Below are 27,735 nucleotides of genomic sequence, written 5' to 3' on the forward strand. Positions count from 1 at the left end.
TGGAAACCAATCCCATTAACCATCAGCATACCATGTAAAGAACTAAAGAAGAGCAAAAAGAACATCGTTCAACAAGAGGTAGCATCTTACCTCATAATTTACTTACAAAATCAATGACCTTTATGTTGAAATCAATTGCACACTTATTTTCAAGAATACAATGTGTCTTGACTTTCTGGAAATCTTCATCATTCTTTAACTCTCAGACTCCTTGGCCGATTGGAAATGATATTGCCACTTTTGGGACCAGCGCCCTGGCTGTGCAGAGCATAGCAGATTATATACAAGTATGAAACTGCTATACAAGTATGAAACTGCAAACTCATATAGTCGCACTCAAATTACACCAAATGACTTGCCTTTGCCACAAAAGGGGCCACAACAAAATTGGGAAAGTCGAATCACTGTATACAATTTGATTACAAAAAGCCTAATAGAAACCAGTGGCTGAATTCCAAAACCAAGCTGTAAAGTTGGCCTCCAATGTACAATTCACGTTACATTTGTCAGCAGCTGAAGAGTTTCGGCAAATTTGAAAGAATGCAAGGTAATTGTGGTGGTGCATCATGTGGGATTTTGAACATTGCGATGGGTGTCGGCAAAATCTCTGATGATACGCTTAAGCATCCGTCCTCCTTTCCCTTGCATGTGCACATGGTCACTTCTATTGGCATCAGAGGTCTTGCTCTCAAGGTAATCTGAGGCTGCACTAGCAAGGGCCTCCAGCCACAGCGGTACTATAGTTTCCGCTTCACCTTGCTTTAGATACTCTGACGGCAAAGATTGAACCTGATATCATCCAAGAATTAATCATCAACATGAAGAAACTTCTAGCCAAAGTATATATGCATGAATATAACATTACAACCTAAACAGCACAAACAGTACATCCAACACATGTTGATCATTGGTATGCATGCTATGTGTGTGTTAACATCGAAAAACACTCAAGTTTGTGCTGCCGCTCTCATCTTGATAACATCCCCCTCATATATTGGTGCCATTGTTACCCCAAAATCTGATACCGCATGTCCTCAAGAGTGCTCACTGAAGGAGCAAAATTGATCCTCAAGCAGATCCTCGCCCAACTAAAAAATGTCCTCATTGATGATAGTCTTTCAATAAAGAAATATTAGGCTTTGCAGCCGGATTTTTATTCACTCACTGCCCGAGATGAAGATAGTTGAGAAGCCTAATACATCATATCTTTGATCAAAATCTTTATTCAGCATTTTTCATGATATTGCAAAATTATATGCCCATACTGCCAATCTGATGCACAACACCTACATTACCAGACTGACGACAAATACTGGCAGAGCCCTATCAGCTTTTGCACCCATTTAATACAACTTGTAGCAGCATTTTACAATCTACTTATGCCATGCGCAACAAGCAATAGGAATATAAGATGTTCACAGGCATCAATATCACAGTAGAAGGTGCAACATTCTCACAGAAGAAAGAAAAGGTGCATTGCATTCAAGTAAACTAAAGTGCAGTTCATTCAAGTAATCAAATAGAAAGAGGAAATGATTATTTTGAATGTTTAATCTTTTTTTTCAAAAAAAAAAAAAGGTCTGTGAAAAAGAAAAATTGAACTAAAAATGAAACCAGATCATGCTGCCTTTTTAAAAAAAAACAATTAAATTGGGCTGATTTCATATGTATGTATATATGTAGAAAGAGGAAATGATTATTTTGAATGTTTACTCTTTTTTAAAAATATTTCTCTCTCTGAAAAAGAAAATTTGAATTAAAAAGGAAACAAGATCATGCTAATTTTTAAAAGTTAAACAATAAATTGGGCTGATTTCACATGATTATTTTGAATGCTTACTCCTTTCTGAAAATATTAAAAATGAATCTAGATCATGCTAGTTTTTAAAAGTTAAACAATATGTATGTATATATTCAAATAGAAAGAGGAAATTATTACTTTGAATGTTTACTCTTTTTTGAAATATTGGTCTCTATGAAAAAGAAAAATAAATTGGGTTGATTTCATATGTATGTATGTGTGCATGCATGTATGTACCGAGGAGATCTTCAATGCTTATAAGGCCAAGGATCCTAGAAAAATAATTTTTGGCTAGTATTTTTGAGCCCGGTCCTAGGTCACTACAAATGATATTGGACCTAGCACATGGCACGTGTAACTAGGAGGTTATAGCACAGGCCCTTTGGGGCTCACCATGGATCAATGATTATAGTTAATAAAATTTCGACCCTTAGACTGGAGAGGATGCTTGAGCTCAAATGATGATTTATATCAGGATATGCACGGGCATGTATTTAGTCCTATATTGGTTGTGCTCCAGGGCAATCTTGGATACTTGCAAAGGACCGAGGATCCTAAAATTATAACTTCTGGTTAGTCAATTTCGATAAGGTCCTGGTTTGCTGCCATTGGAAGTGGCAATAGTGCTTCCGTGTTTTGGATTGCTATTTTGTAATGATGGCTTTCCCTTATATTGTATTATGGGCACTAAATAAAAGACCGCTGCACTCAAATGCCTACATGTCAAGGCCAATACAGACCACTGGGAATATGATGACCACTATATGCTGCAGTAAAACACTGAAAATGTTTTGACCAGAGCACCACGGTATGAGGTACAGCAGTATGCCCCAACATCTACTCATGGTTTGCTAATATGTGACAATACAACATAGAACATATTGCCTTCATACCTCAGTGTGGGATGGTATGTACTGTGGTACAGTCAGTTTTTCAATCCTTGATTTGAATACAGAGTCCTTTGTGAAGACATTTACAACTTTATCATATATGCTTATATAAACCTGTCCACGCATGGAGACAGATGAGTTACAGTGGCTGGTCAGTTAATAGACTACATGATTCTATAAATCTGTGACATCAATGAACTCCTGTTTTGAATGATATTGAGCCCGAACATTCTAAGGGGTTTTCTTCCTTTAAATCAACAAACTTCATTGTAAAAAATGCACGTCTTTTTTGCATTTGCGACACCGCTATTCTGACCAATATTTCCACAGAAGAGGCTGAGGGCCTATTTGGACGATTAGGTTGAACATCCTATTTGATTCATGGATTAGACCAGCATAACCAACAAAATGATAGGATTACTAGGCCTATATTCATAAGTACCCAGAAATAGTTTTGGAGCGGGCCAGCCCAAATCTCATAGGAGAAAAAAAAATTGCTGAGGACTTAATATAGGCGTAGCCCAGCCTATAATCCCATGATTTTGCAGGTTGTACTAACCCAATCTATGAATCCAATAAGATTTTCAGCTCAATCATCCAAACAGGCCCTGAAGAGCCCATAAAACCTGTAAGGAGTAGGTAAGTCAGACATGCATGCAGTTCACATATGTGCATCACGCAGACACAGATGCATGCACGCGCGCGCGCACAGAGAGAGAGAGAGAGAGAGAGAGAGAGAGAGAGAGAGAGAGAGAGAGAGACCGTCGATCGCAGCCATCCACAAAGAGAATCCCAACAAAGAACTGCTTTCCAGGTTGTTCTTTCACATAAACTGCACAATGCTGCTAATTGCTGTAAGATTGTTGCAGACTTGTGCACCTGTTAAGAAATTCATTAGCTATAAACCGATTAGTTGAATTCATATAATTATAATGTATGTCCAAGCAATATCCAAATATAACTGATTTACTGAGCCATTTCTTTCATTTCAAATATGCTAAAGATATCACAAATCACTCATTTACTGCTTCTGTTTGCATCAACAATGTGAAGAATTTTGTCTTCATAAATTGAGAAGAAATATTTTGACTCTCTATATGCAAACTTAATGAAAAAAATAATATATTAAGAGAAACATCATTCTTATATCACAGCAAGAACCAATGCTCATAAAACTGCCATTATCTGCTTTTGATTTTTCAAGATGACATGATTAAGCATCTGAAGGCCATAAATGGGACAGAAGACAGATAAAAAGTAACATAAACCTCTCCTTTACTTTCTTATACTTGAGTAACTCAAAGAAAATCATTTATAGAGCTAAGCCCTTCAAGAAATTTGTGACAGTGGGGACTAGAACTGTGATTTCTAGTTTTCAAAGTTGAGGCCAGAAAATGAAGGAACAATAATCCAAACTCATGATACCAGCTTAATACTAATAAAACTGCCAATTTCAAACTTTGAACTATGGTGACAACATTATCTAGCAAGTGCAGGCCATAAATGGGACCACAGAAAAGCTATGGGAAAAACATGTTAGTTCTAATTTATTCTCAAGCACATTGATACTACATTTAGTTGATAACTTTCAAAGAACATCCACGTTTATCTGGCTATAAAAGTTGTCACAATAACTAAAAATTCTGTAAAAGTGCTTGTGCCTCTTTCTGTTGGAGATTGAAAGGTGCATATTTACCCTTGACATTGCTGATACACCAAGGAGGGCATATACCACATTAGATATGAGTCCTTCACCGCTGCGTGACAAAACATGAATTACCACTGCACTTAATGAGCCTTCTGTAATACAAGCCAAGGACTCCAACACAGAGATCAGGCTGACCTCTAGAAAACCTGTAGAGAAATAATACTTTTAAGAAGCTTTGTCATGTTAAATAAACAGAAGTAATTTAAATATTTATGTTCAATTTATGAATACATATGAGCATTCAAAAGTTCATTCAAGTTCATCAAACAAAATTGTCAAATTGAGAAACCAAACAGTTGTTCAGCTTATGACAGATGATAAGGGCAAATCAACTGCAGAGGATAGCATATATCGACCATTTTCCCTTTAAATAAAGTAAAATGTCAACCCTATACCTAGCAACGAAAGATTATGTCATAATTACATTTCATCAACTAGCAGCATAAACATTCATAATTATGCAACTATAGCCTTCAGAGTTCAGATACTTTGAAATTCTTTCACAGGGCATATTAGAATATTTAAGTTTGAAAGACAAAAGAAAAATGAAGCAAGCAGTTAGCAACCTATGACTCATTTAGTATACATGATAATGAATTTATTGCAGTGGATTTAACATTCAGGAATAGATGGATTCTGATTGAGGCATTAGAAACTTATTTTATAGCAACAGAGCAAAGGGGCAAGAACAATATTCATATAGTAAGCAATGAGTTATGAGCACCTAAGAATAGTCATAAGTTAATTAGGATATTGTACTTCTAGGTCTAACAAACTGCAAATGTTTGGTTAGCTGCAACTGACAAGCACCAAGAATTTATAAGCCAGAAGTATTAAGAAATTGCTGTTAAACTGCAGGTTGCATAAACTGGTATCAACAAACTTCCTCTCCACCTCTTAAAAAGGAGACTCATGGCACTAATATACTTCTGACATGTCCGGTGAAATGAGAGACTGAGTCTACAGTCTCAAATTCAAAATCTTCATCTTTATTTATATGAAAAAATATAAAAATGAGGCATTAAGTAAATCACAAATGAAAAATAATATCATACAAGCAGATCGCAAGGTACAGCAACTTTTCACCAAGCTAAGTGATGTCTTTAAGATGAAGAATCGTACATATCTGTTGACACACTTAAAAATTTGGAGTTCATTTCAGACACCAAGCAAAAATATCACTATAATGAGAAATTAGGACTTAAGAACATGAAAGGAATCTTTAGAATCCAATGAACAACAGGATATATAGAGTTTTATTAGGAAAGTTCATGTAAATTGTGTATTATCTCAAAAAAGTGCTTCTCAAATATAAAATCAAAATTACTAAATTGCATTTGTGCATTACGTTTCTTTGCATCTGCTATCCTCGTATGTTTCACTTATACACAATTCTTTACTAAATTGAGGCCTGAATTTTATGTTTCAAACTTTCAACCAAGGTCCGCCGTACCGGTACCGGTTGGCGTACCGGTGGCCGGCCGGACCGGTACGGTACCGGTCCGGTCCGGTGCACACCGGCCGGTACCGGTACAGTACCGGTCCGGTCCGGTGCAAACCGGCCGGTACCGTACCAGCCGGTACGCGGTGGTTTCAAAAATCACAACGCGAGGCGCTGTGATTCTAAAAAAAAGAAAATCGTACCGGTGCGGCCGGTTCGCACCGGTACGAGGCCGGTACCGACCGGTACGGGCTTCGTACCGGCCGGTTCGGCTAAAAAATCGGAAAATACCGATTTTCTTGTGGTTCCTGTACCGGTCCGTACGGGCCGGTACGGCATTCCATGCTTTCAACTGCACAAATCAAGTTTGAATTAACTCATGGATAATCATATTACTCCAATTATAGCATGTCACACAAGTAGATAAATTACTCAGGCAGCACCAGTAACTTTCACTAAATGCCACAAAACCATATGAACAATCATCTTCCAATCTATCTGGTAAGTCACTAGAGAAATGAAATAGAATCTTTATTGGATAAATCAGAGTTGGTAATTTTGTACTCACAAGACATATATGACATTGCTGCAAGTGCCGCTCCACGATGCATTGCTGTACAGCATATGGCTGCCTTTTGGACTGATATCTCGAGCAGTGAGCCAGATGCAGCAACAACATCCTGAGTACGTATAGGGACGAGCATAGGAAACTGACTGATTATTAAAGTTACTGCAAATATATGACCTTAATAAGCTAGAATTAAGTGACAAATGAGACCTTAGGACAACAGCGAACAAATGTAGATGTGAAATTAGTATAGGCTTCCACCAGATCAGGTTCTTGATCGCATATGTAAGAACAATTAAGAGCTGTTACTGAAGCTGCTGAGGTAAATCTCTCAAATGTGCTAATGCATAAAGGTCCATATTCTTCTCGGTGACCAAATTCTTCAATCATAACGGCAGCTGATAAAAGTGTACAATGGAAACATGAATGAGAATTTGAAGAAAATGAGAAATGGGATACAGACTCATTGCATCAAAGAGAATAAAAACGACCACAAAGTAGCTGTATACAGAATAAATACGACCATAAGATAGGATCACAAATAGCTATATAGATACGTACATACATACAGCAGACCTAATAAGTCGGTCCTGACCGGACGACAGGAGGCCCGACCACCGATGATCTATGTCACTGGATGTGATCCACAATCTGTAAACTACTGACTGTCAAAAAATCATGTGATTTGAAGATTCTTAGCTTATGCATCACCTATGCATCCAGTGGTCAAAAATTGAACATTTTAAAAACACAAAATAATGGATGCATAGGCTAAGAATCTTCAAATCACATGGTTTTTTGACTAATGGATGCATAGGCTAGGGATCTCAAAGTCATATTATTTCATATCATTTTTTAACATGAAGCAATTTAGAGACTGTAGAACACATCCAACAGCTCGGATCATGATGCTAAGCCTCGGTCATCTGGTCAAGACCGACCTTATCAAGGCTAATGTGCACATGCATATGGTCCTTATAAACATAAAGCAAATAGAGCCCAAAAGTTTTATTGGGTAATGAAGCTCAACCAAGGTGATATAAACTTCCTAATACATGTAATAGGGAGTCAATGTAAATCTCTACTTCTTGGCTAACATGTCAGCTAGTGGCCAGCATGGTATGTGTCCTCTTGTGCCCAAAAGCCGAAACAAAAATAAATAAAGAAACAAATGAAAGGAACTTTGGGCTTTATACCAAGCGATACTCCATATCGACCTATGCCAACCTGGCACAGGTCAATACAAGCAAGCATGGGTTGATAGCCTGCAATAGATAGGTTACTGTGGGACATATGCATGCCCCATGTCAGGCTGGACACTTAAACCGAGACATAGATTAGATCGGTTGACAAGCTTGCCAAACCAATTCTCGTTGGGTCCTCAAATATGGTGAGAGATCATTATGTGGTAGATTGGAACATGTCCATTCACACCTGCATTAAAACCCACTTCGATAACACAGAAATTGTGCTCAAAATAAAAGGGAAAAAAAGGAAAAAGGAAAAAAAAGCTGACTATGCAGACCTCCACATGAGTTCATTGCTACCCATTTAGTTGACATCATCAATCTTGATTCAGAAGAAAATGCATCAACCAATTCACTTTTCAGAGAAAAACACTAAATGACATCATCCAATATTTTTTGAATTGAATTTCTTCACAAGAATAAAGCATCACCATTGATCACATATCAAAATAAGTTTGTCTTAGTGATAAATGAGTACCTCCTTGCACTGCTTGGTTAGGTACTCCATGATAATTGTCAAAATGCGCTGCTTATCATGCTCCAAGCACTATAAGTCTAGAAAAGGCTTACCGGCTCATCAATTAATAGCATATATTATGTACTTAAGGTTTTACTCTATATCTTATTTGATCCTGTTTAGCATCTATTTTGCCATATAACTTCAGCAGTTGGACAATTATCAATGTAGGCACTTCCAGCAACTGATTACAGGTTCATTAAAATCAATCCGTGTTTCTTCATAAACAATGATCAACTTCATCAACTACTAAGAATTTAATCTTTTGGCTCCAAATGCAGTTTTAGGTTCATCAACCATAAGACAGGTTTAGATCATTTCCTTATCAGCTGCTTCCCCTCCTTTTAATATATAGCCTGGAAGAAGTACAACCTCTATGAACCTAGTACAACATCAATTAAGTGTTTCAGAGATCACTGTTAGACAAGAAGGATTAATTATTGAATCAATTGTGGATTAGTTCCAAAAGAATTGCCTTAAAGCATTCTTGAGTAAATATCAGATTATCCAAGAACATTACAAATTATTACTATCGAGAAAGTAGCAAATGACCTGATGAATCCTCGCAAACTGTCATTAAGAACTCTGTTTTTCAGTAAAAATAGCATTAAGAAAGTATTGGATGATTTCGAAAAAAAAAATTACAAGTCATCCCCATGAAAGTTTTGAATAATTTTCAGGACCACCAGAAACCATCAAAAGAACAATTTTATTGATCTCAAGGACAAATAAAAACATCACATATACAAAATAACAAATAAATACAATGACATCTGAGATCATCACAAAATTTAATACTAATATGGGAAATGATACCGGTTATTTTATTTTCTACCAAGACATGGTGATGGACTCTATTCAAACCATTATCCAAAAGCAAAGTCTCCATGCAATCGGCCATAAATAATGCATGGAACTAGTGAAGATTTGCTAGATATAAAACTCATGTGGGTCATCAAACAGAAGAGCTGCTCCTCTACATATACAAAAACACCACAAAATTTAGTCTTGTTGGATGCAAATATTTTGAAGATTAGGTGGAAATTTCCATCTCCGACAATATCAAATACCTCAGCATCATGAAGAATATTCACATATCCGATATCTGGTTCACATCTGAATCTTCATAACTTAGACCATTGTATTCATCTACATTAATGAGGCAGTTAGGTTACTAAAAATCTTCTTGATTGGTTGAGGGATTTGAAAATTACACTGATTGAAATCATTTCTTAAAATCATGTCCTTAAAACAAGATTCTGCAAAAAAGATTTCCCAAATTTTGACAGTTATCGTGCATGTGATCTTTATGTCCACAAAAGCAATATTATCTGAGAAGCATTGATGTGCGATAAAAGGTATCTCTACATATTTATTGATCAAAGAACCTTATAAAAGATGGCAAGGCTGAATTACTTGAAAATATTGAGGATCACAAAAAAGTGGCTACAAAGACTAAAAAAAGGCGGCCAGTGCACTTAGATGTATGCAGCTTTACCCCCATGTGTTGAGAGACTATTTCAATGTTTCAAACCCATGATCTCCATATTACAATAAAGCAACCATATTGTTACGTTGAGGCTCACCCTCAATAGCCCCAAAGACTAAGCTATTGAAATTACCAAGAACAAATTGAGCAACATCCCTGTACTCTTTGATCATGAATGAGGGTTATGTAATAGGCTAACATCTTTTCTCCTAGATATCCCCCAAAATAAAATGTCGCAATTGGTAAGAAAATAACCAATATATTCACCAACAAACCTCCACCAAATATTGCTAATTTAATCAACTCTAATGAAAGAAAACAATTCCATGGATATGATCAAATGTGATGAGAATCCCAATAACAGTCATCGTCATTAGTATATGTTCTTCAAGTTCGCTTTTTCTAAATCATATTTCCCTTTGTTCTCACCACTGTGTGTGTCTCAATCAGGCAATTTGGAAAAAAAAATCCATGATGAAAGCATTTGCTACTGTTAATCATCTGTATCCTCCAAAGCCAACTTAGCATCATGGATCGAGCATTCCATACAACACTTGGTGCACCTCTTCCCTAATGAAAGAAGCCCAATGAGCTAGATGTTTGCAGAATTCTATAGAAGCCAACAGATTTGGCAAGAAGGCTGGATATTTTTCTAGACTCTCATGTAAGGGGCCAAAATGATCCTAACCATTCAAATTGTGACACTTGTACATATCGTAACCATCCGTTGCACCTGGTAAAGCCTATAAAATAGGGAGAGGTCTCATTGGCCAAACTACCAAACAAAGAGTTGTAAGAGTTCTCTAATGAAATACTACTCTCCCTTCTGCCAAACTCTCTGTTTGTCTCTTGGATGTACTCTTTCCTTTCTTTTAGAGAGTTCCAACTTGAGAAGCTACAGTGGTAGGCTGACTTAGAGGCGCTTGCAGGCAAACAAAGCTTCCAAGTGCCACACGGGTGCTTGAGGAAATACCAAGCCTGTAACATTACACTATTTTGATGCCAAGTATATATAGCAAAGCATTATATATACTGATAATAATTTTCATGCAAACAAAATATGATGAATAAACTATGGCATCTCGGTCATGAGATGCTTGTTAAGTTCCTTCCATGTAGTATGCTATATCAGTCAATATCTGATGAAATTAGTTTTAAATAGTCTCACCTGTTCTTAGATAGCAATCATGGCTCTGAAACAACAGAAAATTTGTAGATAAACAGTCCAGAACTTTAGGCAACAACATTAAAAAGTGTTGTCCTGCAAAGGTTAGAGACCTCATAGTTATAGTTCTTCTGTACATTAATGTGAAATTAACCATTTCCATTGGCAGGCAGATACAAATACCTGAAGAATGTACAGCCAGAGAAAGAGAGCGGCATGCGGCTGCTGATAAACTACCATTTTCCATATGAGCAGACCTAAAAAGTTTCTCAAGGAGAGGCCAGAATAGTCCAAGAAGAACTAAAACTGTATCTTCCTCAAACTGATCGGTTGAGATAGGAGTTGCTAGATGACCAAATACAGCTCCCATCCTGAAATTTAACTTCAAAACTTCAGCCAGCCTAACTAGATGCTGAAAGATTCATAGCTAAAATGCAGAATAGTAATTTTAAGCATGAAAAGACTTCAAATATGCATGGGTGCAAAATAAATCACACCAGTGCAACAATCCAAGTAGAGTTTTATGTTCATCATCATAAGAAGACTCTTATGTTCTAGACAAATTGAGTAGTTAAAGAAGAGGAGGTGCAGGTTTCAAATTCATCATCCGAAATTATCTGTAAAAGTTACAGTGCTAGCTGGCCAATCCGGTGAAGCAGGTATATTTGCCGACTCTTCAAATTTTAAAAGTCAATTGGGCACTCTCTGAAGAAACAAAGATTATATTGTTTACAAAGATTACAACAGGTTGGTTATTACAGCTTTCTAAGCAGGATGCTTATTCTTCATGACTACAGATAATTATGGCATATTGCATTTAATATCCTAAATTGGATAACTGTAACTGCTCTGAAAATAGCTTGGAACATCATAAAATTTGTAGCTTTGTGGAAGCCAACCTGTACAAACCCCTGGCAGCAGAGTTCAGGGCTTGTGTGTAAGCAGCTGGGTTTTGTTTCAAAGAATGCTCATTATCTGCTTCTATCTGGAAGAAAAAAGTAGAATACATGTCATAGCTGCATGCAATAGAAGATATAGCAGTTGTCAAATTATATAGCAATGTTGGTTTATGAAAGACTTGCTTAAGACAAGAAAAGATGAAGAACTTTAAAGAAAAAATTTTAAAAAAAAAACAGAGAATAATGGCAGAGACTGCATGAATGCCATGATCAAACAGCAAGTAATACCCAAAGCTAACAGCAAAGAAAGGATTAAGTATTTTGAGGAAAAAAGGAAGAGAGGCTGGGTGTGTTTCCCTGTATGCTAAATTGCTCTAAAGCACTCATAATTCATAATACATGGAAACAGGATCCAGTGTCAAAATCATTAGATATAAAATTATTACAAAAAATAGTATTAAGACCAAGAAGACAATAAAAACAGCAATTGACTTTCTAAATATCATATGTGAACCCAACGTTAATTACCAAGAAACTCAAATTCAAGGGTTTCAGTCTCAGTACCAGACCCCTATATAAGTAGCTTACTGATATGGATTAGATCATTATGGCACACCTCCCTAACGCCACATGGTATCCAACTGGAGGCAAAACAGAAGCATGCGACCTATGTTGGTACAGTACCATATCAAGTTCGCATAGTGTACAAGTACCTTATTAGGTTGGTATGGTACGCCCTGTACCAGACAATACAGGTTGATATAAAAAACCTCGCTCAAACTAATATCTCAATGATGGACCATGGTTAAATGCTTGAATGCTTTTGACACAAGTTACATGTTCTTATGTAGGAAAGAAAAGAATGATGCTGATTCAGGAAGAAAATACATGTAAGAGCATTTTAAAAAAAAGAGACTATCAAAAAAAGGTAGATAACCACCCAGCTGAAAGCTTGTAGTCTTTGACTTTTAATATTCTTTTAGGTTCAAATACATGTATGTTCTTATGTATCTATGTATGTATGCATGTTCTTATGTATGTATGTATGTACATGTGTATGTATGAAGACAAAACAGTTTAGCATCTCTGAGAAACTACAACCTTGGAATAATTACAAAAATAACGCCATTTTTTATAACCTTGGAATAACAATAATTATCTAGATCTATCATGATCACTGCACATTTGCGAAAAAAGGGAAAAAAACCTCAAAAAAATGTGTATAACTTGGTTAGGAATGCATGTATGCAGGTATGCATGCATGCACGTGCGCATGTACGTACATTTCTGAGAAACTATAAGTATGGAATCAGTCTCACTGCATACAAGGTTAAAGCCGCATACATTTGGCACCTCTCGGTAGTAGAATCTCGTGTACTAGTATGCCCTCTTTTATAACCTTAAAATAACAATAATTATCTAGACCTTTCATGATCATTACACATTTGGGAAAAAAAAGGGGAAAAACTTCAAAAAACGAGTATAACTTAGTTAGGAATTTCAATCATATAAAGATTGAGCTAATCAGACTTGGACAGGCATCACAATATTAAAAGGCATTCCTTTAATTTGATATTATATGAGGCTAGGAAGAAAATATCTTTAAAAAAATGAGAACTCTGAAAAGGTTTTGGGTGAGGTAAATAGAGGATAAAAATGAGGGGGAACATCTCTGGATGATCTAATAATCTAGAAAGATAGTTTTTTTCCATTATGGGTTTATTCAAGAAAGTACCCAATGTTAGTGCAAATTATACCAATCACACTAGAGCAAGGTGTGAATTTTGATTTCATGAGAATGGGTCTGTAACCACACTCGATAATGCTCACTCATGGATAAAGGCACACATATACGGTAAAGATATTGCAGCTGCCAGCAGAAATTAAATCTGTTTTCCACTTCTCTCATTTATTAATGTTGAATAAAGGTCAAGTTTCAATAAACTGAACAAATGCATCTTATACTACATTGAACAAACTATTATCGATCCATCATGTCATTACAGAATTTGGAAAATGACACAGGAACTGTTAATGTAAAATAAAGCATGCCTGGAAGCAAATCAACCCATAGTCAGAGTGAGGGAGTACATACGAGTTTTTCAATGGTTCCATAGCTAGATGAAAGCAACCTTGCTAATGAACTCTTCTTCAATTCTTTGTTCGGAATAGAATTAAGAGTGAGAGTAATTGCACAAACAATCTCTTCCTCTTCTTCTAATGGCAGATTCCCTTTCTCCAAACCCTAGAAAGACAATTAAGTTTGTTAAACAGTCATGATCATATGTTGAAAAATAATTAAACAACATTTTCCAAACATAAAAATGTCTCATATGACTATATCAGGAAAACAAGAGGGAATAAATTTATCGCCCACTAAGTTCATAGCACGTATTGTATTTCTTAAATGAGGCTCTTCAATTTGCATTGTAAACAAAGTTATAGGCATAAATTTAAAATGAATGACTGTCTTATTGGCACAAAAAGTACATGTCAAATTCTCTAATATGCTTGTGCTCATAAGAAATAACAAAACTTATTCAACATTCTCTTAAATTAACATGAGCCTTAGCATATTACGCTACTTAGTTGTAGACCTCACTCATCCCTTTGGAATTGTATGAAACAATGAATTCAAAAACCTGCTATGCATCGATACCAAAAATTCCTACCAACCTTGTTCATGCAATGTTCATATATTAGACTGCTACGTTTTAACAAGGCAATAATAGGAAAATGTGTCATATCAAAAGGTAGATCAACATTTCACTCGGAAGCATAAAAGTGATAGCAGGTTCTTTTATTTGATATGTTGCAATGAATAACATCAGATGTTTTAATATGCGTGTAATATCAATATCCCATGGTATTAAAGACCAATAATGGACCCACTCAGCAGAAACTTCAATCTTGATAGAGGAGACTTAAGTTAAGAAACGAGTTGCATTTGCTATAGCATGGATTTTAACCTGGATTTTGTTGATGTGTTCCTGCATTATGGTTATTATAAAGATGAGAGAGGAACAAAGCAAGCCACAGGTAATCAGATCGGCTAACTAATGTATTCAAGAGTTACCTATTTTCTACCATTCTCAATCAGCAAAGAAGAAGTGAGACAAAAAAAAAATGCATGAAATGAGAAGAGAAGTGATTATCCTATTGAGCAGCACATTAACACACTTGAGAAGTAAAAAAGCTACAGGATTGAACAGATCAAAATTAAGTTGCAGATATGCTAATGTTCGCAGGATAAACCAAACTCCAGCATATTAGAGGCAGTAATGGTAAAAAAAATGTGTATGCTCATGAAAAGAATTTTTAAGAAAGACAAGTCATTCTAAAAGAACCAGGACTCAAGTTGCATCTAGAAGAAAGAAAAAATCTAGATGCCTGTTTTCTCTTTGGTCTTCCAAAGATTGGGTCAATGGAGCCACATGTTTTTACTTTGCCAGCCTTTAGATAGATTTAGATTTTGTTTCAGTTCACAGAATTAGAAGAAAAATATTACCTCCCCAAGCCAGATAAGTATTTCCATATTCTGAGCTTCATGAATCACTGAAGAAGCCTCTTCACAAAGCTTACGCAAGGCTGAAGAGCAAGAATTTGAGGATATTGAATCTGTAATCCCTGAGGCACAGAATAGACTGAAAAAAATAATTAGAATAGGAAAGAAATAGTAATCAAGCCCCTGAGAAGACAGAAAGAAAAGTTCCATTGCAATATCTATCCCAATAAATTATTATGTGAAGTTCTTACAGTAATGGCCTAATGTTACTTGGAAAAGATGATATCCACTTAGAATAAGACCCAACAACGTCAGCAACAGATTTGTAGACCTATAGAAGAAGAGATAACCAGGATATGTTAGTTAACTTTTGAATTATATGAGCACTTAATATTCACTAAAAGAAAAATTATGTTATGCAAATTCAGAGTGGAACATGCAAGGCAAACTTTTGGAAGGCATTCAAATGTAACACTTACAATGGACAAGAAACCCTTTCGCTCATCCGGTGCTTTACTTGACAGAATTGTCACCAACCGCATAATCACAGAGAAATTGAAAGGATTTCCATCTTTTAAAACTGTCTCTGCAACCTGAGAAGTAATAAGTGAATAAAAACAGATAGGAAAATATTAATCATCGCCTTCCAGTGACTACTGTGATATATTCATGACATGTGATAACATATTTGGGTAACTTCAATAGCATCAAGAATTATCTATGGCAACTAGAGTTCTTAAAGATTCTCCTTCATATTTCTCAAGATTATGTATACTAATGTCTAATGCCAAAAGTTTCAAAATAGCAATCACTCAAACCATTTAATCATAGATATTGCCTTGCCCTCTTTGTGGTGATGCTCAAATGTTCACCAAGAACAGTGCACCAGTAACCATCCAATGACCCAATTCAGTATAAAGATGATGCATAAAAAGTGTAAATCAGTATATATTGTCTAATTATTGGAAATAAGTATTTAATGAGTGCAAAAAGAATGTGCTCACCATAGTGAGTGCAAACATTCTAGTTTCCACCTCTACCCAAGGAATTAATGAATCTGCAGAAGTCCATCCACCGCAAAAAAGCTGCAGAAGTCATTATGAGATTTCATGAAAATGATTTCAATTAACGGTATGCACAGAATAAGAGACTAATGTACATTCACTAGTGGGTAAGAAAATCAACCATTTCAGCCACTGTAGTACATTTGAAGCATTTCTAGTTGACCTTTGGCAAATTTAAGAAACGATCTTCAAAGCTTTTTTTTCTCTTCCCTAATTCCACAAGTGGCACAGCCAGCTTTTTTTTGGGTTGATTTGAAAGGACTTAAAAAACTTAAACATATGACAGAGTTCAACCATTAACAGAATCAATAAAGAATATGAGTGGTGTGTTATTTCCATAATTATTAAAGGCATCACAATTATGGATCTAGGAAGATGTTGGTAAATTATACTGACAAGCTCATTGCTTGGTCAACTTTGTAATCAGGATCACCTTCGGACCAGTCATTTACTTCTTCCCTTGCTTTCATATTTAGCATCCCAGTAAGATAGCCTTTAAGTTCAGCTAGTTTCCAGGGAATATTAATAAGTAATTTATTTATTTCTTTCAATTAAGTGGTGCTTTCTAATGAAAAGAAAAAAGTAATGTGTACTCTCCGAACAAAGCCTTTTTGCTGTAAGAAAAATCCAGGAAAGATAAGTTTGTTAAGAACTGTTCTGGTCATTGACAAAAAACTACCGCACATAAAACTACCAGAAAACATAACAAATTATTATATAATTAATAAAGCATGCTAATTGTTGTGCATAGATCATCTACATACTAAAGCAGCCACTTGGATTATAGATCACCTTCTGCACAAATGTAGCAGACCCTAAAAGCTGACATATATCTACCAAAAGCTCCTCCAAATTCATCCTAAATTGCACAAGTCCATCAGGTATGTTTAGTGCTCCATTATTGCCATTAAGTCCACGATCACCAACCTGTCAAATGAATCAGGATGACTTGACATTAGTTGTGTAATTAATATTCCAGCACCACTGTAATGAGCTATTTTTGCCATGCAAGCATCTATAACAAGATTGATTTATAAGTTGCTTATAAAGATATGAAATACAAAGCAGGTTACTTCACACTGCAGTATTGAGAGCTGAGACTGGTATGTTGCTGCTATAGGAGTCATAAAAATAAGGCAACTGCCTGAGGAAATATGAAAATATGTGCAAAAACAAATAGGTTGAATCATCTTAGAATGTCATCCAATATTTTAACTTTTTAAGTCACTATGTGATAAAGTTAGAATTGACACCTCATACTCTTCTTATGTGATCAAAAATACCAAAAGTAACATGGATTACTTTTCTTCATAACTGGAATCTTATAAGACAAGATAGGTCAGCAGAGGTTGCTGAATTGGGTTTGTAACAAACAGAAGTTCCATATCCACTTCCTGACATGAGAAAATGTCCTATAAACATGCTCTATTATCTTAACATGCTAAAATAGGATAAAATGGAACCTAAAACCAATATAATAGTCGTGAATGTAGAATGTAGATAATATTATTGCCATTGATTGCTTGATGAATATGTGAGGATGTTGCTGTAAACCAAAGAACACCTTGTTAGTAATCAATGACGATGTTCCAACAAGAATTTATATGCTACTTCCATAAAGAAGAAAATGAATGACATAAAAAACCAAACATTAACAGTCATGACTATAAATTCTATAAGGCATTCATTTGAGGCAGCTAAAAGTATCATGTCCTCTTGAGGAGTGTTCCATGAACTCCTCAAACATCAATTGAGTTATGTCAAATTATTCAAATCACCCGAACCTGCTCGAGCAATTTTGAGCAACCCCCCTAACTTAAGACTGACCATCCACATTTATACAAATAGGACAAGGATGCCAGCGTGCTGACCTAAGTTCTTTTGACAAATGGCCATGGAATTTATCTATCAATGGTATTATTGTTTTATCACTTGTTATTGCTCTGCAACCTATGCTAGAAGAAATGTGCTCATGCAGCTAAAATATCATATTTGGTGCCTAGATATCATATTTTACAAGCGCACCACATGCAGGAATGATATCAGAGCAAATGCACAGAAGAAAGTAATACAACCAATCATGCAAGGGGTGAAAAGACCTATATCTTGCGATCAGAAAACCAATAACCAAATCACAGAACAGAAAGGGTTACAACCTGAGCACATAACAAAAGCGCATCTAGTAAAGCCGAGAAAACAGGGGAAAACGTTTCTTCCACAGTCTTCTTATTTGCCTTTCCCACCTCTACACCAAGAAGATAAGTTGCTAAACTGCACCTGGAGATGATAACAGCAAAACCAAGATATGATTATTAAATCTCATCAACTATTAATCAATATGCACTTTCTGAGATTGAGAATGGAACAGAATTGCTTCTACGTTAAGAAATAATTCAACAAGGAAATCATAGCATTAGAAATCATATTGTTTAGTAATTTTAAAAAAAGGAACAGAGTTCAGAAAACAACACAAAGGTGTTCTGGGTCCATGAACATCTAACAGGATGTCTTTGCACACAGTATAAAACTACTTAGATGCAAACACAAACATCGTGCATATGAGTAAGTCATTCAGGAGATTCAACTGAAAAGGAAAAAGCGAGAGGAAAGGAATTATCTTACATGTAAGGTATATAATACTAACAGGACCAGGACATGTAACATGAAAAGAAAGCTGGTACATAACAAACCCAAGCATGAAAATAAGAAATATTGGGTAGCATCAATCATCTGGTTGGTGCCTAGTTTCAAGCTAAGCCAGCTATAGGCGAGAGATGGAACTAAAAACATAGAAGCTTGTTGGTCAGTAGGAGAACCACCTTATTGTATATGATTCGAAGTGAAAATCCATATATTCTCTAACTCATTTAGAACTGCCAAAGTTGAGTTGAGAAAGATAATGTAAAACCAGGAAAATGTTAAACACCAAATTAAAAATTTAACATATCATAAAAAAAAGAAATTTCAAATATATAGACATATTTTCTTATGAATATCACTTTTATGGACAAGAGACATGTCCAATACAAGAAAAGTGAAATCACTATGCCTATTAGATATGTCAAGCACGTCTCTCAACAATTACCATTACTTCATATTGGGAAGATACAACCTCAGAAGCACCACTTTTAACTTCTTCAGAAAATACTTCAGTCACATGTTTTCCAATTCAGCATATCTAGCAATTTCCCTTTAAGAGTATCAAACTATCTCCTTTTTATTCTCAGCTAGCTATGCTGTATCAAATCACACACTTGACCAGTTTGAAGATCAAAAGAATAAACCATTATTGCAAGATAAAAAGGAAAGAAAAGGGAAAAAGCTCACATCCCACCCAAACTTTACTAGGCTACATACATCGCAAACAAAGCACTCCTCAAAATTGAGATATCAAGTGTAATTCACCAGTGGTTATAAAATTGGCATACATGCATCTTTTTCTCTCTATGATATTTCCCATTATGTTTACCTAATGTACATAAGAAATGATATTATATACTTTCTAATTATTACAAATTCACACCATCGAAGACCGATATACTCAACTCAACCAAGCCTTAATCCCAAACTAGATGGAATTAGCTACATAAATCCTTTTTCTTCATTCCATTGGATTTAAGGGCAGGCTTTCTGAAAGATAAAGTAATATCAAGTCCTTCCTTCCTACTTCATCCTATGTGATTTTCGATCTACTTCTACCTCTCTTTCCTTCTACATATATTAAATCAATCTTTTATACAGGAGCATCCTTCAACTCAAGGTATGCCTATTCTGTACCGAGCCGGATGATATGGAGCGTACCGTACCGTACCGTACCGGTGTCAAACCAGTAAGCAGTACAAAGAATGTACCAATACTCGATATGCCAAACCAACCTCTATATCGAGCATACCAACACAATAACATAATAGCACCGGTAACAGGGCCAAGTACCTAGATAAGCGTACCTTGCTTCAGCCTATGTTGTATATGTCCAAACCATCTAAGTCGTCCTTCTGTCAATTTATCCTCGATTGGTGCTACCTCTACCTTTTTACAAATGCCTTCATTTATTATTTCTATATCCATCTCAACATTCTTATTTGAGCACTTTCATTTTTGCACATGTTAGTTTCTAATTATCCGACATTCTGTACCATAAAGCATAGCTGGTCATATGGATGACCTATAAAATTTTCTAACAAAGACCCATATAGCAATTACAAATGCTCATTAAGAATATTTACGAAATTATAGCATTTATCACAATGAAACAAACAACCATTATCTTAATTAGAGACATCATTAAATTCCACATTTTTCGATATAATCACTTAAGAAAACAATATAGCACCTGCAACAAATATGCATGATATGTTCAGACAAAAATGATCAAGTAAACATTTACCAAAATTGCAAGGTTGAATCTGCAATCTCCCAATCTTCACTTGGAAAAGCAACACATCTGTCATATAATAAGCACATACTAACTATGAAGAATGGCCAATCATGGTAACGTAGGCCAACTTTCACATCATGGTAAAACAAAGGTAAATCAAGAATTTTAAAGGGAAAGAAAGCCTCTTTCAGTATGTTAGAAGAACTATAGTTGGAACATTTGAATAAGCATTGAGATATCAGATTCAGATACCACCTCAAAAGTGCATCTGCAAGCACAAGTGCTTCTGTACTTGCTTCTGCAATCAAAGCTGGTGCCTGATGCATGAAAAACATAACCGAATTAATGCCAGAACTTCCAAACAAATTGGAACAGTATACCATGAATTGAATGCATAGAGAGAAAGTAGATACTTAATGATGATGACTTGAATTCCATAATGAAATTTAGTAGTTTTCATTCTAACAATCATTAGTGCAAGGAAAGGAAGAATTGTTTAGCTCTAATGTATAGCATGCCATTAGAAAGAAAAATACTTACTGCCTGCCCGATTTCTGACATCAAGCCTGCAAGCCCACCGATTACTTTTTCATCTCTATTAAGAAGTGCTGGCAGAAGAAGTATTTCTTTAAGATACTGTATTCTAAACAATAACACCTGTGGTAAACCCTGTGAGAGAAGTGCAGAGGTAAAAACAACGAGCAATGACACAGCCTCTAGATAATGTAGAATTCACAAAGACCTATCATAAATTGAAAACAAGAAAGTCCTAGAACTGAAGGATTATAGTTACTTCAATATCAAATTTCTGTAAGGCACTTGGCAATGAAAGAACATAAGGCAACAATTCTTGAATGACATGCAAGATTTTTGCCACTCGAGAACCAGGAATCTGTGAAACATAAGCAGATACCTATACCGGCTCAATTTGGATAAAGCCACAAAGTTCGTGATTGTGGCTCCATCAAACTTTGATTTTTTAATGAATAAGATATCAACCAGTGAACCTAATACCAACCTTCTAAAAATGGAATTATATATCCGTTTTCATGGATGGCTAACCTAGAAAAAAAAGGGTGACCTAGTGCATGAAACTCCCACCATTGCAAGTCTGGGGAAGATCAGATGCACACAGCCTTACCCGCTGTGTTTGGAAAGATTGTTTCCATATTTCGGACCCGTGACACCCAGGTCACAATGGGGCAATCTTACCGTTGCTGTAATGCTCACCCTCTCTGGCTAACCTACAAAAGAGCTGTAAATTCAATTTACATATGACAAACTTAAGGGATATATGCATGTCTTGCATTAACATATTCAAGAGATGAATGCACACCCACACGAAGGTCTTATTGGCAGAAGGGCAGATATTAGACAGCCTCAAAAGATACGTACAAATGAAAAATGAAACTCATTTCTGTTCATAATGTTTTACAGACTTCACAAGCAGATATGGTAAACAATAGCAACAAAATTATATGACTTGAGAGGGGAAAAAAATGCAAGATCTATTGGCTATTTAGTTGCTTTCATGGTACAAAGCAAGTTCAGTACATGAAATAAAGGCGGAAATGATGGCCTATAGAACATAGACAATTAATAACACCTTTACATAGTTAAGGAAATCACAGAAAAGTATGTACGATGTCCTTATTGTTCCTTCTTTAAGACCTATACCTAGAACTCTTCTTGTATGATTAGTGCATGAAGGTTAAAATATAAGGTGCCTCAAGCAAAATGAAGATAGGCAATAGGAAAATAACAAAAAACATGTAGTATCTTCTTACAATCCTACTTTAAGACCTACACCCATAGTTCCTTCTATAAGATGATGCAAGACAATAACAACTGCCCCAAATTCAGTGAAGTTAAATACATAGTAACATCTTATCTGAACAAGAAGAATTAATATTGTAAAATTGCAGAATGCTTATAAGAAAGATGATAGAGATCAATTGTTGTCATAAACAGGGCAGGACATATGCAAATTAAAAAGATGAAGCTTGAATTCTGAAGGTCATAATGATTCATGAGCCTTAGAAGATGTTGGATTGGAGGCTAGTAACCAAAATCAAGACATAAGACATGTGCAATAGGGTCATGAACAGTGAAAACATGAAAAAACTTGTCTCATGGAGATTGTGGATGATGTAGATCTAGTTTTGCTTGGACAATCCAAATTTTTGGTTTTCCTAACCTTTTGGCTGGTTGGACACTTGAGACACTTCACAATATCCCTTGACACTTCATACCATCAAATCATGATGTCATCATCATTACATGTATATTTTTGGCACTTCTAGATGAAATTTAAGTCTAATATAACAATATAGCATACATTTTATCAGTTTTTTGAAATTGGGTAGAAACTACATAGATGAACAATAAGTTGTTTTACACACTTCACTGGTATATCGAATTCCGGGTTAAGAAAGGATTACAATAAAGAACACAGGATGTCCCCAAGGGAACCAAAGACTATTCAAGAAAAATATCAGCTTGCTGCATATAATTGCTCTTACAGAAATGTTAAATTCCAAAATAATTCTTGGATATATGTAAAACAATTTAATATTCAACCTTCGGTTTCAGAATTTCTTTGGATTAATTAAGGGTAGGAAGATATGAAAGCAGCTTCTCAAAAAATTAAGTTAAAATCATTATGCTAGCCAGGTGGCTCTTGTTGTTTAATTTCCAATGGTGTTCTAACTTTAGTTTCGTTAATCTCAGATTCAGGCAAAGGCATCTAGAGAATGATTTGGTTCATTGGAAGTTCAAGCTCAACTTAACTTGTTAAACATATTCAATATAAACCTAATATGTTGGCCAACATTAAACCATAGGAAAAGATTTTACAAGGAATGATTGTAATGTTGTAGGAGAAAATGGACCTTGAGGATAGACTATAGCCAATGGAAGTATATGGTGCAGGACAAAGCACTGGAACAAGCCTGGAGGATTGGGAGTTTAAAATGAACAAGGGTCATTTGTTTGCAACAGATCTGGTACAAAAATATATCTATCCCTATCCACCAGGACTTCAATCCTTGATAAAAAGCAATATTACTTTATACAACTACAAAGGCATCGATAAAGCTTACCTCATACCGACTAACGAGCTCAATGAGAACCTCGATGGCCACATCGAATGAGGATGAAACCTTCGCACAAGCATGAAGATAAATAGATTTGAGTGGATCGACAAATACAGTATTGGAAAAAGAAAGTAAAATGAAATTGCACTATGAAATTGCACCTGCAAGGAGTTGAAGACAAAGTTGAGAAGCGGGTGTGTCGGCAGGGAAGCAGGTGGAATCTCCGAAAAGCATCCCGCACGGACCTGAGATCCATCAAAACTTCATGATGTCAACAAATGATTGGAAGGAAGTCCTAAGGGGAGTAAAATAACATATCTGACGAGAAAATGCTAATTGACATTTGGTAGAGACATCTTAGACAGCATTTAGAAAATTCCAAGCAACACCATATGCTAGTATACCAAAACACATACTTGGGTAAATCAGATGGTCATCATGTTTACAACAATCAAGGATATGAGGGGTTGGCTTTGATCAGCTCCAAGGATGACCAAATGCATCACTGAACTAAGCATTAGCATTTGGTTGCAGAGTCTAAACTGTAAAATTTGTAAGAGGAAAACCAAGATGGAAATGTGATCCAAAGATACACTGCTGCAGGGTCTGGATTTAGAGCGAATGAACAAAAAACAATCATCAAGCAACCTCAAGGCCGGGAGATAGGGAAAGTTCCCTATTGCTATATGGTACCATAGTTAGGTACTTCTAAAGAGAAGAAAAACTCAGAACAATTCCAAAAAGGGATCTATTATGTTATACAGCTGTTATATGTTTGCTCCTTCCAAGTTCCAACAAATAACTTTATCAAGTTAAATCAACAAAAAGTTTACGTTGTAGCAATGCTTACATATTAAATGCATCTTGTATTTCTACATATTTTTTGACTCGTAAGATAGGCAGCATCTCATCTCCAGGTTGCCCATGGAAATATTGCCAGCATTGGTAATGGATTAAATGTCCCAATAATTTCAGCCAACAAGAATCCACATACTGACTTCATTGTTCAACATCACAGGACAGCACATTTGCAAGGCTAGTCATCACGAGAGGTTTGAAAATAAAGAAAGCAAAGACACTCACCCAACTCAGCAGGCACCGCAATATCTTCCGATTTCTTTCCCGAAATTGAATACCATCATCAAGCCTTTGCTCCGATTGGAGCAGGAGGAACTCAAGCACAGTGGAGGTGTGAGACAGGAGCTGCACTACAACATGAAACTGAATCAAGTCCAAGAATGGAAGACGGCAATGCTTCAAGTAAAACTCGCTGATAGAGGAACCTTCTCATCAAACCTCTCGTGTGAACTGGCATCTACTTGCTGCATCAATATTCCTGTCTCCGTTCTGGTCCTCAGCGACCTCTTCTGGAAGGACCGTCAGCATCTCCAACACAGCAACATTCCCATTCTCCTGGCTCTGCAGCTTCTGAAGGCTGGCGAACAGCTGCTCGATGGGCTTCTTGTGTTCGACCGCCCGCAGCACCAGCGCCGAAAGCGCTAGACATATCTGGGTCAATAGCTGCAATCATTGCCAAGAAAACAGAGCAAATCCGTCCTTAGTCAATGTCAAGGATCGGGGAAAAAAAGAAAAAGAAAAAAGATCCCAGAAACACCAGAAACGAACACATGGACCGGGTTCTTGGCGGAGGCATTGGGAGGGGCAGAGAGGCGCGTACCTGGGGCGGGCCCAAGCTGAAGCGCTGGGCAGCGAGGAGAAGAGCATGAAGCAAGGCGTCTTTGGCTCCCACCTGCAGGTAGTACCCCTCGTTCTGGATCTGTGCACGGCAACAAGAAGAAGAAGAGAAGAACCAGCATGAGGAGGGGACCAAGGAAACAGACTCTCGCCCTTTCTTGAATACAAAAACAGCAACTGTTGGTAGGCGGGACGATAATCACTACTTACCTTGCGGCGGAGGATCTGTGCGGCGAAGAATTCGACCTCGAAGCTGAGGGGGAGGGGGGAGAGGAGGCAGTCAGGGGAGGTGAGGAGGGAGGTGGCGACCTCCCAGGCGGCGTCGGTCTGCTGGAACTGGACCAGCCACTGGTTGGCGGCGACGCGGTTGCAGGACTGGGCGTCGTGGTTCAGGACGTGCACGGCCTGGGCCACCTTGATCTGGAGCTCGTTCATCATCGCTATCTCCCCAGTTCTCCCCTTCAGCCCTCGAGGGGGGCCCTAATGGATAATAATGTGTCGTCCTCCTCCTCCACCTCCTCCTCTATCTGTCCTGTCCTCCTCTCCTCCTTTTTCCTCTTCCTCCCCTGCCCCACAGTGGAGAGACAGGCCAATATGGACGGAGAAGAAACAATAGACAACGGCGGGCAGAGACGAATGGGAGGGGAGAGGAGGCGAGGGAGGGAGGGAGGGAGGGAAGGGAGGGGAGCACCAAGCACCCGCACCTCCCGTCGAAAGCGAGGGCGCCAGCAGTGGCGGAGGGCCGTACTAACGAACTCCCTCCCACCTCAGGTGGGGGATCCGACGGCTGGGGAAGGCGGCAACTGGAGGGAAGAAATTGGGAGGGCGGAGGAGGGTGGGGAAAAGAGAGAGAAAATGAGAGACGGTGGGATGCGGCTGGAATGATGGCTCCGGGAAATCCAAGGGTTAGATTGACGGCCCCCCCTCTCTCTCCCCCTCTCTCGGATTGGGGGCTTTCTTTTTCCGCATTTATGCTGGCCTCGCTCGCCCGATTGGAGACTCCGTCCGAGTCGGTACTTGGCCGCACGCTGCAAAGCAAACGCGCGCTGTGCAAGATTATTGATTTTTGCATATTAGAGGGTCCATCGGCCCTCTCGATTATCAATGATTAATAACGCTCGGTTTGACAAAGGTGCTGCGAACTTTAATATATATATATATTTAATAAACAAACTAAAAAAATATTTTTAATATATCAAAATAATTATAAAAAATATTATATAGTATTATACAATAGAGCATAATAAAATATAATATTATATATATATAAATATATGATACAGTATAATATTACTAGAATATAATATAATATTGTTATAATATTATTATAATATAGTAATATAATATTGTATACTACAGAATAATAATATAATATAATATAATTTGACATTATATAACATAATATCATATCAATATATTATATTATAATGTAATATAATATTTATATTTATAGTATAATATAATAATAAAGATATAAACTATTATAATTATTATTATTATTATATATTAATGATTAGGGTTTTTTTTTGTTGGAACTCCTGCATATTTCTGTAATATAAATAGATATTTCCTACAGTTATACTATTTTATTATAGGTATTTTGGTCAAAAAAATTATAAATTAAAATAGTTTTCAAATGCATGCTAAAAGTGCTTTCCAAAGAAGCTTTATTTTGGAGTTTTTCCAAGAAGTCTTTTTAGCTTTCTGGAAAAGATAAAATAGCTTCCCAATTTTCTTACCAAATATTCCTAATTCAATACAAAAATAGTTTTAGAGGGCCAGAAAATGCTTTCTGACCCACCAAAAGTTCTGTCAAACTAGGTCTAAATCTTAAGTGATTAATATAACAAATTTTGCCGCTGTTGTGCACGAATCCATCCCAAAAATTTCATCTATGTTTAACTATCTTCTAAGTTCTTTCCACTAAAACTTGTTTTTAGGTGATGGATGGAAAATTCATCCTGCTCGATGCACGTTGGAAATAGAAAATGCCTAGCGTGTGCTTGAGATGCATTTTAAATACTCTTATTCAAAATATTAATTTTAAGTAAACATGGCCAAATTGGTCTGTGGTGCCTATAGGCATGGGTTTGAATTCTATTATTCACAATGTTTTTTTTTCATTCACAATTTTTGTTTTCAATTAGAATATTTTTAAATTTTTAATTCCTAAAATTTCTTTATTCTCAATTTGAAATAGGAATATTTTTTTTCAATTAGAACATTTTTATTATTTTAAAATTTCTAAAGTTGTTATTCTCAACTAGAACTGA

General features: G+C 36.4%; 1 protein-coding gene across 6 annotated transcripts; it reads right to left on the reverse strand.

Moving 5' to 3' along the window:
- Nucleotides 1-26,418, reverse strand: LOC103722323 (transportin-3). 6 transcript variants are annotated; one of them, XM_026810476.2, is made up of 25 exons: nt 25,673-26,416; nt 25,446-25,544; nt 25,064-25,288; nt 24,851-24,970; nt 23,929-24,012; nt 23,774-23,833; nt 21,213-21,341; nt 20,928-20,989; nt 20,682-20,738; nt 18,451-18,571; nt 17,087-17,221; nt 16,235-16,315; nt 15,710-15,823; nt 15,482-15,561; nt 15,234-15,369; nt 13,821-13,970; nt 11,726-11,811; nt 11,010-11,197; nt 10,830-10,922; nt 6,619-6,806; nt 6,409-6,520; nt 4,388-4,545; nt 3,454-3,570; nt 2,695-2,805; nt 1-789 (listed from the first exon to the last, which is right to left on the reverse strand). In XM_026810476.2, the coding sequence occupies exons 1-25, from the start codon at nt 25,898-25,900 to the stop codon at nt 565-567; spliced, it is 3,159 nt and encodes a 1,052-aa protein (XP_026666277.2). In that variant the 5' UTR covers nt 25,901-26,416; the 3' UTR covers nt 1-564. The 6 variants fall into 6 exon arrangements, with proteins under 6 accessions (XP_026666277.2, XP_026666275.2, XP_026666278.2 ...); XM_026810474.2 differs by having other exon boundaries at nt 20,682-20,989; nt 25,673-26,418; XM_026810477.2 differs by lacking the exon at nt 20,682-20,738.
- Between the last annotated feature and the right edge of the window lie 1,317 nt (nt 26,419-27,735).

This window comes from Phoenix dactylifera, chromosome 14 (genome assembly GCF_009389715.1).
Source record: "Phoenix dactylifera cultivar Barhee BC4 chromosome 14, palm_55x_up_171113_PBpolish2nd_filt_p, whole genome shotgun sequence".
Taxonomy (NCBI): domain Eukaryota; kingdom Viridiplantae; phylum Streptophyta; class Magnoliopsida; order Arecales; family Arecaceae; genus Phoenix; species Phoenix dactylifera.

Coding starts and splice junctions, on each gene's coding strand:
- LOC103722323 (XM_026810474.2), bottom strand. CDS start 25,900: ATGATGAACGAGCTCCAGATCAAGGTGGCCCAGGCCGTGCACGTCCTG. Junction 24,971..25,063: donor GATGCCAGTTCACACGAGAG/GTTTGATGAGAA, acceptor GTTGTAGTGCAG/CTCCTGTCTCACACCTCCAC. Junction 6,521..6,618: donor TTGTTCGCTGTTGTCCTAAG/GTCTCATTTGTC, acceptor ATACGTACTCAG/GATGTTGTTGCTGCATCTGG.